The 13016-nt window shown below is 43.2% G+C and overlaps 1 protein-coding gene across 1 annotated transcript in view; it reads right to left on the reverse strand.

The window, feature by feature from the left end:
* The window catches only part of baiap2l1b (BAR/IMD domain containing adaptor protein 2 like 1b), an 89487-nt gene that overhangs the window by 8729 nt on the left and 67742 nt on the right, over positions 1-13016 (reverse strand). The window contains exons 7-12 of the mRNA XM_038987815.1: positions 12533-12685; positions 12095-12250; positions 9639-9753; positions 9243-9468; positions 6605-6667; positions 6078-6264 (exon numbers count right to left, since the gene is read on the reverse strand). Coding sequence (XP_038843743.1) covers positions 6078-6264; positions 6605-6667; positions 9243-9468; positions 9639-9753; positions 12095-12250; positions 12533-12685 — 900 coding nt within the window. The remainder of the gene's footprint in view (positions 1-6077; positions 6265-6604; positions 6668-9242; positions 9469-9638; positions 9754-12094; positions 12251-12532; positions 12686-13016) is intronic.

The raw sequence follows: 13016 nt of genomic DNA on the forward strand, positions 1-13016 counted from the left end.
CTGTGTTCACCTACCCACACCCCACCTCCTGTGTTCACCTACCCACACCCCACCCCCTGTGTTCACCTACCCACACCCCACCCCCTGTGTTCACCTACCCACACACACCCACCCTGTGTTGACCTACCCACACCCCACCCCCTGTGTTGACCTACCCACACCCCACCCCCTGTGTTCACCTACACACCCACCCACCCTGTGTTCACCTACCCACACCCCACCCCCTGTGTTCACCTACGCACACCCCACCCTGTGTTCACCTACCCACACCCCACCCTGTGTTCACCTACCCACACCCCACCCCCTGTGTTCACCTACCCACACACACCCACCCTGTGTTGACCTACCCACACCCCACCCCCTGTGTTGACCTACCCACACCCCACCCCCTGTGTTGACCTACCCACACCCCACCCCTTGTGTTCACCAACTCACACCCCACCCCTTGTGAGTGGCGCAGTGGTCTAAGGCACTGCATCTCAGTGCAAGAGGCGTCACTACAGTCCCTGGTTCGAATCCAGACTGTATCACATCTGGCCGTGATTGGGAGTCCCATAGGGCGGCGCACAATTGGCCCAGCGTCGTCCAGGTTAGGGTTTGGCCGGGGTAGGCCGTCATTGTAAATAAGAATTTGTTCTAAACTAACTTGCCTAGTTAAATAAAGGTTCAATAAAACAATACAACAATGTCTTTAGGAAGCACTGTAACTAGCTTGCTTACAATTTTAGCTACAGAGGCATTTGGTATGTTATGAATTTCGAGATATGAAATATGAAAATATTTCAAACGGGGGGGTTTGTGCACGACCCTGCCTACTACACAAACCCCACCCTGTGTGTTCACCTACACTCACCCCACCCGCTCACAGTATAACTGAACACAACATGACTCATAGATAGATTCCCATCTCCACAGAGTGGGGCTGTGTCCTAAATGGCCTCCTATTCCCTATATAGTGCACTACTTTTGACCTGAGCCCTGGTCAAATGTAGTGCACTATATAGGGAATATGGTGCTGTTTGGGAGCATCCCAGAGCAGTGTCTACCACCTCAACCCCTGCTCTATCTCTGTGTGTTGTTTGATGAATGGGAGCAGAGCAGGTTGGTGTAGTCAGGCACTGTTAAATACAATGTGTTTCGTTGGTAAAACATGTTACTATCGATGTTCCGGAACTGATTGTCTGTCTGACTGACTCATACAGCATGAATGGAGGATAAGTACCTACTAGAATCAGAATCATACACTGGGAGAGAGATGGGGGGCTGGGACAGAGAGACAGAGGGAGAGAGATGGGGGGCTGGGACAGAGAGACAGAGATGGGGGGCTGGGACAGAGAGACAGAGGGAGAGAGATGGGGGGCCGGGGCAGAGAGACAGAAGGAGAGAGATGGGGGGCCGGGGCAGAGAGGTGGGGGGCCGGGGCAGAGAGATGGGGGGCCGAGGCAGAGAGACAGAGGGAGAGAGGTGGGGGGCCGAGGCAGAGAGACAGAGGGAGAGAGGTGGGGGGCCGAGACAGAGAGACAGAGGGAGAGAGGTGGGGGGCCGAGGCAGAGAGACAGAGGGAGAGAGGTGGGGGGCCGAGGCAGAGAGACAGAAGGAGAGAGATGGGGGGCCGAGGCAGAGGGGCCGAGGGAGAGAGGTCGGGGGCCGAGGCAGAGAGAAAGAGGTGGGGGGCCGGGGCAGAGAGACAGAGGGAGGTAGGGCATGGAGTGGGGGACAGAGAAACAATGAAAGATACAGAAAGAGACAGAGAGAAAGTTGATGAGAAAAAAAGAGGGTGAGACATTGAAAGAGAGAGGGAAGTCAGACAGGGAGAGAGAGGGGAGAAGCAGAGAAAGAAAGAGAGAGAAAGAGAAGGAGGGTGTCAGGTTCCAGGTGTCAGGTTCACCCAGAGTGGAATTCCAATGGAAGGCTGTGCTGGAGCCGTGCCACCGGATGTAGGTACACTGAGTGTACAAAACATTATGAACATTTCCATGACATAGACTGACCAGGTGAAAGATATGATCCCTCATTGATGTCACCTGTTAAATCCACTTCAATCATTGTAGATGAAGGGGAGAAGACGGGTTAAAGAAGGATTTTTAAGCCTTGAGACAATTGAGACATGGATTGTGTATGTGTGCCATTCAGAGGGTGAATGGGCAAGACAAAATATATAAGTGCCTTTGAACAGGGTATGGTAATAGGTGCCAGGCGCAATGGTTTGTGTCAAGAACTGCAACACCGCTGGGTTTTTCACGCTCAACAGTTTCCCGTGTGTATCAAGAATGGTCCACCACACAACGGACATCCAGCAAACTTGACACAAAAATCTGTGGGAAGCTTCAGAGTCAACAAGGACCAGCATCCCTGTGGAATACGTTCAACATCTTGTAGAGTTCATGGCCAGATGAATTGAGGTGTTCTGAGGGCAAAATATTAGGAAGATGTTCTCAATGTTTTGTACACTCAGTGTACACTGACAGCCAGGCATGATAATATTCACACCCACACACACACACACACACACACACACACACACAGCACACACACACACACACACACACACACGGCCGGACTCGGGACACAGCAGAGTGTAGCCTAACGAATATTTCACCGCAGTGAAAGAAGAGAGAAGTTGAGAAGTGTATTGTCTTTCCCAGAATTCTCCATTCAACCTCTCACACAGGAGGGCCAAACATCACAACCACAACCTGACCTCTCTGGGTCACCACTGACCTGTACAGCCATGAGGGCATTAGCCGCTTATGTTTCCTCCTGTCGCTATTTCTAGTGTGTATGTGATGAACGGGATGTCCTGCCTGTACTGTAGGTGCAGCTAATTACACTCAAAGCAGTCTCTTGTGACGGACGTCATGGAGTAGTGGAGATGTGATTCTGGGTGCTGACAGTACACTAAAAGGAGAGCCAGGGTAGCGAGGGTTAAATCACACGTCACATCGAAGAGGAACTGGCGGCCCCAGGACCAACTGAACACAATGCAGGGCTTCTCCATGTCTTTTAGGGGGTTTAAGGATTCTGGCTTCAATAGCTGTTTCTGCTTTAGTGAAATGGGATGGAGGGATCCTGCATAGCTTTACAGTAACTGGGACTTTCCACTACTTTCACTGCTTGCTTGGTTCTCTGTAGCATTTTGCATAGTGAAAACAGGAGATGTTCGACCAGAGTTATTTCACTAGGCTATATCTTCTCATCCTCATCTCATTTCACATCAATACGTACATGTTATAGCTTGCACAAGTTTAAACAGGAGACTGAGTCTCTGTTTGCCTTCAGCAAAACCAACGCCATCAGGTGTTTAGTGGCAAGGCTTCTTACCATGAATTTCCATTCAGCCAGGATCGGGAAGCACAAACAACCTCGGATTGGCCTTTGCACTTTGAAAACCCACAACTTTGACTGATGACTTTGAATACATGCAAATGCAAGAGTTAGTTGAGAGCATTGCCAGAGTGTAGGTTGAGCATTAGACACGCATGGCGTGACCCACACAAGGAGTCAGACATGAGGAGAGGGCCAGGTATTTACTCCACATCATTACAGATGATAATAGACCACTATAAAGGGATAATACTTGTCAAGCTCAATTACATTTTAGTCATTTAGCAGACGCTCTTTTACAGAGCGACTTTTGGTTAGTACATTCATCTTAAGATAGCTAGGCTCATGATGAGTCTTACAATGCATTGTAACTACTTTACACCTGCAGGTATCGCCAACACTTCTCTGTCATTCAAAACTGCTGTATTTTAGCTTAAACAACCTCCAGGCTAGGCCCAGCCCTGTCCTACTCTACTGCAGTCCAGCAGCCCCTTAGTGGGGCAGAGGCTCCCAGACGCAAGGGTGTCCAACAGTCCGGGAATGTATTACTATACTGTATTACTATACTATATTATTATACAATACTGTATTACTATACTGTATTACTATACTATACTGTATTACTCGACTGTATTACTATACTGTATTACTATAATATACTGTATTACTATACTGTACTACCATACTGTATTACTATACTGCCATACTGTTTTACTATACTGTATTACTATACTGTATTGCTATACTATACTATATTATTATACTATACTGTATTACTATACTACTCTACTGTATTACTATACTGTATTACTACACTGTATTACTATAATATACTGTATTACTATACTATATTACTATACTATACTGTACTACTATACTATACTGTACTACTATACTGTTTTACTATACTGTATTACTATACTATATTACTATACTATACTGTATTACTATACTATACTGTATTACTATACTGTGTTACTATACTACACTGTATTGCTATACTGTATTACTATACTATACTGTATTACTATACTGTATTACTATACTATATTGTATTACTATACTATATTACTATACTGTATTACTATACTGTATTGCTATACTGTATTACTATATTAATATACTATACTGTATTACTATACTATACTGTATTACTATACTGTATTGCTATACTATACTGTATTACTATAATATACTACATTACTATACTATATTACTCTACTGTATTACTATACTATACTACTATACTGTTTTACTATACTGTATTACTATGCTGCGCTGTATTACTATACTGTACTACTATACTATACTGTATTACTATACTATACTGTATTACTATACTATACTGTACTATATTATTATACTATTCTGTATTACAATACTATACCGTATTACTATACAGACTACTATACTATACTATACTATTATACTATACTGTTTTACTGTACTGTATTACTATACTGCATTACTCTCCTGTATTGCTATACTATACTGTATTACTATAATATATTACTCTACTGTATTACTATACTATACTACTATACTGTTTTACTATACTGTATTACTATACTATACTGTTTTACTATACTGTATTACTATAATATACAGTATTACTATAATATACTGTATTACTATACTATACTGTATTACTATAATATATTACTCTACTGTATTACTATACTATTATACTGTTTTACTATACTGTATTACTATACTGTATTACTACACTATACTGTATTACTATACTATGCTGTATTACTATACTGTATTACTATAATATACATTATTACTATAGTATACTGTATTACTATAATATACTGTATTACTATACTCTATTACTATACTGGCTCAAGGGACAATCCTCTTTACAGGTGTGTTTTATCCACAATCCAGTGATGTCATGTAGTTGATATCTATGGTCTTATACAACGCTATGATCTGTTATACTGTACCATACAGTAACATCTTATGCTACCTTATCCTATCCAATACAGGTTTCAAAAATATGAGGCATCAAATATAGACAACCTTTAGGGAATTAGGATGTGCTAATGGTTTAATGTGGCTTGTAATCAGTAAGAGATGTTATTAAGTGCTTATTAAGTATTGTTAAGGTGTTATTAAAAGAAACAGCTTATGCGCAGACAGGCAGCACATGTAAACGTCAGCCAGCTCTCCTGTTTACACAACTGACAATGGAGAAGGACTGAAATGATCCGACACCTCAAATAAGGTCAGGTACTTAGTACTATACAGTCACTAGCTATCAGCTCTGGTCAGGTAGCTAGTAACTGTATAGTACTAAGTATCAGCTCTGGTCAGGAAGCCAGTAACTGTATAGTACTAAGTATCAGCTCTGGTCAGGTAGCTAGTAACTGTATAGTACTAAGTATCAACTCTGGTCAGGTAGCTAGTAACTGTATAGTACTAAGTATCAGCTCTGGTCAGGTAGCTAGTAACGGTACAGTACTAAGTATCAGCTCTGGTCAGGAAGCCAGTAACTGTATAGTACTAAGTATCAGCTCTGGGCAGGTAGCTAGTAACTGTATAGTACTAAGTATCAACTCTGGTCAGGTAGATAGTAACTGTATAGTACTAAGTATCAGCTCTGGTCAGGTAGCTAGTAACTGTATAGTACTAAGTATCAGCTCTGGTCAGGTAGCCAGTAACTGTATAGTACTAAGTATCAGCTCTGGTCAGGTAGCTAGTAACTGTGTAGTACTAAGTATCAACTCTGACAGCCTCTTACTGACCATGTGTACAGAAGAGCCGGAGGAGGCGGAGAGGGAGGGCGAGTGCTGCTTGCTGCCTGGGAGGACACTCCTTTTGGGATAGTCGCTGTAGTCGGGAGGGGGGAGGACCATGGAGGAATCATCTGTCTCTGTGTCCTGGTGGAGCAGGTTCACCACGCTCTTACTGCGCATGGGAGGAGCCCCCACACTGTGGGGGGGAGAGGGGAAGGAGGGAGGGGGGATAGAGGGAGGGAAGGAAAGAGAGAAGGGAGGGGGGAGAATAAAGGATAGAGAGGAGGGAGGGAGTTCTGATCAGCAAAGGTCACCAGACTAGGAGAGTAGAAGAAACACTATGAGACAACAAGTCTGGATGAAACCTGTGTGTGTGTGTGTGTGTGTGTGTGTGTGTGTGTGTGTGTGTGTGTGTGTGTGTGTGTGTGTGTGTGTGTGTGTGTGTGTGTGTGTGTGTGTGTGTGTGTGTGTGTGTGTGTGTGTGTGTGTGTGTGTGTGTGTGTGTGTGTGTGTGTCTGCTTGAGTGGTCCCCTTACCTGTTGTTATTCACTATTGGCTCTGAATATGCCCGGCAATAGGATGATGGAAACCATCCCCTCCTGGAACACAGACAGACAGACAGACAGAGGAAGGTGATTACACTTGTATACTACTCCCATCTCCCCAGCTTTTTTCTACAGGCCCCTGAATAACCCTCAGACACTCCTAATACATTGACGTCCACACTGAAGTACACAATCCCCTGGAAGCTGCTTCTCTACACACCACTCCATCATGCAGTAGCTGAATAGAACCCCCTTTTCAGGATATCTTCAACCTCTCTATAGCTGTCTAACAGGTGGTGAGATAGACGTGAGGCCATTATGGTAGAATAAGGTGGATAATCATCATAGGCCTCTGAATGGACAAATCATTGACTCCATACAAATCCCTGTGAGAAATGTTCATATTTGTCCATTTGTTCACTGGGCTTCAGAATGGGCGGCAGGGTGCGGCCAGTGTTTAACTAGATTAGAACAGTGAGAAATGTTCATATTTGTTCACTGGGCTTCAGAATGGGCGACAGGGTGCGGCCAGTGTTTAACTAGAATACATAAAGGCTGGGGTACTGTATCAACTTACAGCTTCCCTGTTAAAAGCACCACAGTGAACCATGCTGTAGGGTTTAGGTAGTGATCACATTTCACTAACCTGATCTGGAACCAGGCCAACATTTCACAGTCACGTCTCTCATTCTACTGTCTCAAAGGGTATCAAATAATCATAGATGACAGATTTTTGTCATATAGCCTTGTGAACATAATGAATATATGATTAATTATTCATGTTTTCACAGGATATTAATTAAATGTATTTCATTCCTGTCCATGACACTCTTCATCACACTATGGTGGTGGAGGGATACATGTGGATGTTATCAGTGTGTGTTGCTAGGTGACTGACCCAGATCCATCACTCTGGCTGAGGTGTGACAGATAGGTGTCTCATCAACTCAATGACATCACACTGCAGGGACCTCCACAAGAACCCTACACTGCATCAATGGCACATATCTAGGCAACATCCCAAAAGCCACCCTATTTAGTGCACTGCTTTTGACATATATAAAAGAGTCCATCATCTCTAGAATCTGTAAAGAACATGTACAGCATCATGTCAGGAATACAACACCTTTTTAAAGTTCATTTTGAGCCTTGATTCAGCAAAAACATCAGAGATTCATTTGGCTGTGATTCTCTCCTTTCTCTACCTCTTTCCCCCTCTCCCCCCACTCCTTCCCCTCTCTCCTTCTGTCTCCTCTGTGTTTTTCTGCCTCCAGCCGTGCGCTGATTGTATTCCCCAGTGTGTGCCGGCTCCCAGGCAGCTCTTAGCGATCCCAGAGCACGGCGCCCAGCCAGCCCCACCTGGAGTGGTCCAGTTAAGGGGAGCTCAATCAAATCAACATCTAATCAGGACCGGAACTACCACATGTACACAGCAGCTGGCGGTGTGTGTGCGTTATGGTATACCGCCCAGCCCTATTTTACTATATACAGGTATTGATGCACGGAACGGTTTGGGTTTTTACTTTACCTTCTATAACAGTATTTGAATGTTTGGTTTGTTAAATGTGATACGCCGTGTGTAAAGTCCATTTTTATAGTTTACTCTGCTACTTGTCATCCCTCTCTGCTCTCTCTCTCTCCATGCCGCTTTCCACACAGACCTAGTCCCACCCTGTCACTCAAGGAGCGCATTTGTTGTTGCTTGACCACGAGACACGTTCGTTCAGTCTGCAAGGTCAATGCAGCACATGCAACAATGTTGATGACAACGATGTTGTTTCCACTTTGATCTTAACATAAATCCACAAGCTTCTATAATTACAATATTAGTTTGTGCTTCTTACATCTCCAACAGCTAGTTTGTATTTTCTTAGCAACTTAAGCTAAATCGTGTTAGTACTTTTATTAGCTATTAGCATTAGTGGCTGAGTCAGAGCAAACGTAGCTAGCTAATACAGCCTGATACCAGTACTGTTGGAGGCTTAAATCAGCATGTTGTTTGTGCAACAGTATCTTCTAAATCAAAGAGGAATAGGCGAAGCATGAATATGTTGGCTATATGAATAAAGTTCTAATGTAGCCAAAGATCATATGGTCCCCTAGGAAACACTGAACATCACTTTGGTTCCTACCCTGACACAATAACTCATCCATGGCATTTTCATTCGTTGTCATGTAAAAAAATACTATTATGCCCACTATTATTTATATTCTAACTATAGAATTATAATAAACATTCTATTTCCATGATTCAAAAAGTTCACCCAAGGGTTTTGATCTAAATCGCAATTGCAACATTTGGTTAAAAATAAGGCCTAGTATTTTTGCCCATATTGTGGCAGTGTGGAAATTATCTCAAATGAGTGCAGGGAATGCAGAAATTGATGGAAAATAATACAACATTATTTTAGGGTGAAGTTGAATTGAACAGTATAAAACAATCCAAATGGCGAAAGACCCATTGAAATAATTTAGAATATATGTGTTGTCACGCACTACTCATAAAGCAAATGTAGAACTTTTATTAATCAAAAACATAAAATACCGTCATACCGTCAAAAAATATGACCCAGCCCTAGTGTGTGTGTGTGCATCACCGTATGTAAGTGTGTGTGTCTCTCTAACTTACTGCCTGGTCTTCTCCAGTTCTCCATAGAGCCATCCATCCCTCTCATCAGGTATGAGCAGGGTGATGATGTCTCCCTCGTCAAAGCTAAGCAGCGTAGCGTTGGTCCCAGAGGTGTGGGGGAAGATGGTGCGGACCCTGGGTCTCTTCACAATGTTGTTGAGTCCTGTGGCCACAGACACTGACCTGGGACCTAGACCACTCTCCTCCCCTCCATTGTCCCTGTAGTCTGGAGAGAGAGGGAGAGAGAAGGGTTAATATACAGACACATGTACACAGGTCCATGCATACACCCACATACAAACACACACACCAGCGATCAGCGGGGAGGACATGCGAACACACGCGCACACACAACACACACACACACACACACACACACACACACACACACACTACCTGTGACTGAGTTTGTTGTGGGTGTGTCCTGCGTGAACATACTGGCCAATGGGCTGGTCTGAGCCTTCAGTGCCGGGGCAGGGGGTGGAACTGTGTCCCGGAATATGGAGTTGCTCTGACCATAGGAAGTGGAACACAGGAAGGGGATAGTATGAGTGCTAGAATGTACAGTTGTTAGTAGTTAACCTGCCATTGGTAGTGGTACATCATTTATTATCTTTATTTAACTAGGCAAGTCAGTTAAGAACAAATTCTTATTTTCAATGACGGCCTAGGAACAGTGTGTTAACTGCCTTGTTCAGGGGCAGAACGACATATTTTTACCTTGTCAGCTCGGGGATTTGATCTAGCAACCTTTTGGTTACTGGTCCAATGCTCTAACCATTAAGCTACCTGCCGCCTAGTGGTTAACCTGCCATTGGTAGTGGTACATTAGTAGTTAACCTGCCACTGGTAGTGGTACATTAGTAGTTAACCTGCCACTGGTACATTAGTATTTACCCTGTCACTGGTAGTGGTACATTAGTAGTTAACCTGCCACTGGTACATTAGTATTTACCCTGTCACTGGTAGTGGTACATTAGTAGTTAACCTGCCACTGGTACATTAGTATTTACCCTGTCACTGGTAGTGGTACATTAGTAGTTAACCTGCCACTGGTACATTAGTATTTACCCTGTCACTGGTAGTGGTACATTAGTAGTTAACCTGCCACTGGTAGTGATACATTAGTAGTTAACCTGCCACTGGTAGTGATACATTAGTAGTTAACCTGCCACTGGTAGTGGTACATTAGTAGTAGAGGTATTACAGGTTTTTACTAGAGGTCGACCGATTAATCAGGATGGCCGATTAATTAGGGCCGGTTTCAAGTTTTCATAACAATCGGTAATCGGCATTTTTGGACACAGATTATGGCCGATTCCATTGCACTCCACGAGGAGACTACGTGGCAGGCTGACTACCTGTTACGCGAGTGCAGCAAACTTATCTTATAAAAAAACAATCAATCTTAACATAATCACTAGTTAATTACACATGGTTGATGATATTACTAGTTTATCTAGCTTGTCCTGCGTTGCATATAATCGATGTGGTGCCTGTTCATTTATCATCGAATCACAGCCTACTTCGCCAAACGGGTGATGATTTAACAAGCGCATTCACGAAAAAAGCACTGTCGTTGCACCAATGTGTACCTAACCATAAACATCAACGCCTTTCTTAAAATCAATACACAATTATATTATTTTAAACCTGCATATTTAGTTAGTATATCCTGCTAACGAATTTCTTTTAACTAGGGAAATTGTGTCGATTCTCTCGCGTTCTGTGCCAGCAGAGTCAGGGTATATGCAGCAGTTTGGGCCGCCTGGCTCGCTGCGAGCTGTGTGAAGATAATTTCTTCCTAACAAAGACCGTAATTAATTTGCCAGAATTGTACATAATTATGACATAACATTGAAGGTTGTGCAATGTAACAGCAATATTTAGACTTAGGGATGCCACCCGTTAGATAAAATACGTAACGGTTCCGTATTTCACTGAAAGAATAAACTTTTTGTTTTCGAAATGATAGTTTCCAGATTTGACCATATTAAATGACCTAAGGCTCGTATTTCTGTGTGTTATTATAATTAAGTCTATGATTTGATATTTGATAGAGCAGTCTGTCTGAGCGGTGGCAGGCTCGTAAGCATTCATTCAAACAGCACTTTCCTGCATTTGCCAGCAGCTCTTCGCTGTGCTTCAAGCATTGCGCTGTTTATGACTTCAAGCCTATCAACTCCCGAGATTAGGCTGGCAATACTATAGTGCCTATAAGAACATCCATTAGTCAAAGGTATATCAAATACAAATGGTATAGAGAAATAGTCCTATAATTCCTATAATAACTACAACCTAAAACTTCTTACCTGGGAATATTGAAGACTCATGTTAAAAGGAACCACCAGCTTTCATATGCTCTCATGTTCTGAGCAAGGAACTTAAACGTTAGCTTTTTACATGGCACATATTGCACTTTTACTTTCTTCTCCAACACTTTATTTTTGCATTATTTAAACCACATTGAACATGTTTCATTATTTATTTGAGACTAAATTGATTTTATTGATGTATTATATTAAGTTAAAATAAAAGTGTTCATTCAGTATTGTTGTAATTGTCATTATTACAATATATATATAAAAATATTTTTTTTTTTAAATCGGCCGATTAATCGGTATCGGCTTTTTTTGGTCATCCAATAATCGGTATCGGCGTTGAAAAATCCTAATCGGTCGACCTCTAGTTTGTACCATTTCATTATTATGATGAAATCAGTGAAGCCATAGTGGCATCACAAGGTATCTGTGCTGTGTTCTCTCGCTCTCTCACATTGAATCAGAATTAGATATTCTAATTAATAAATTGTTTTCTAAATGGTTAATGAATGAGTGACTTTGCCTTCTCACCCTACTGTGTCTCTGGGAGACGGGGGAGGCCTGGGGGGTGATGGACACTGGGGTGCGAAGACCCTCAATCATAGACATCACGCTCTCGGGCACGTTGGTGGCATCGCCACACTTGTCCTGCCAGGTGGGCAGCTTCCCGAAAAGCATGTCTCTGGCCTGGGGTCAGAGAAGGAACAGCAGCAGTCATAGTAGTTACTGTAGAATGGGAGCCTTGGATTTGTGATGTGGTACCCCGCTAGACATTTGTATAATAAACGTGGTACACAGATGGTGGTTATGGTAAATTCATGGAAATAGTCAGTGCGATCTGGTTCCAATTCCACCCCTAGCCTCTAGCCCACATCCCCTTAAAACCCCCATCACTTTAATGGATTGAAATCATGTTCAGGTTTTCTACTGACTGAGCACCTAGGAGGCACTGTAGCATAGTTCCAATACCTTGTCGTGGAAGGCAGCGATCTGATAGGAGAAGGTGCAGTGTTTGTCCACCAGGAAGCAGAAGCGTCTCTTCTCCTCCAGCAGAGCCTCCTTGCAGCCTTCGGCGATGAACTTCTGCATGTCCATCTGCCCTGACCTCAGCGTCTCCAGGCACTGCACAACACAACAGGCCAATGACATGCTGTTATCTCAACTGCAACAACCAATCATATGCAATATCTTGCTGCACTGACCAATCACATGCTTTCACCTCACTGCAAAGACCAATCACATGCTCTCACCTCACTGCAAAGACCAATCACACAGTCTTGTCTTGCCACATAGACATAGCTCAGCCAATCAGAGCTGTCTAGCACCGTAGGTATCAGGAAGTGAAAGGGCATTGTGACGAGAGGAGCAGAGATATAGGCTGGCTGGACGTTCTAATCTCTGTGTGGCAGGCAGAGACAGAGATACAGAGAGGTATTGTAGGGATACTGTACAA

The sequence above is a fragment of the Salvelinus namaycush genome, chromosome 3 (assembly GCF_016432855.1).
Source record: "Salvelinus namaycush isolate Seneca chromosome 3, SaNama_1.0, whole genome shotgun sequence".
Classification (NCBI taxonomy): Eukaryota; Metazoa; Chordata; class Actinopteri; order Salmoniformes; family Salmonidae; genus Salvelinus; species Salvelinus namaycush.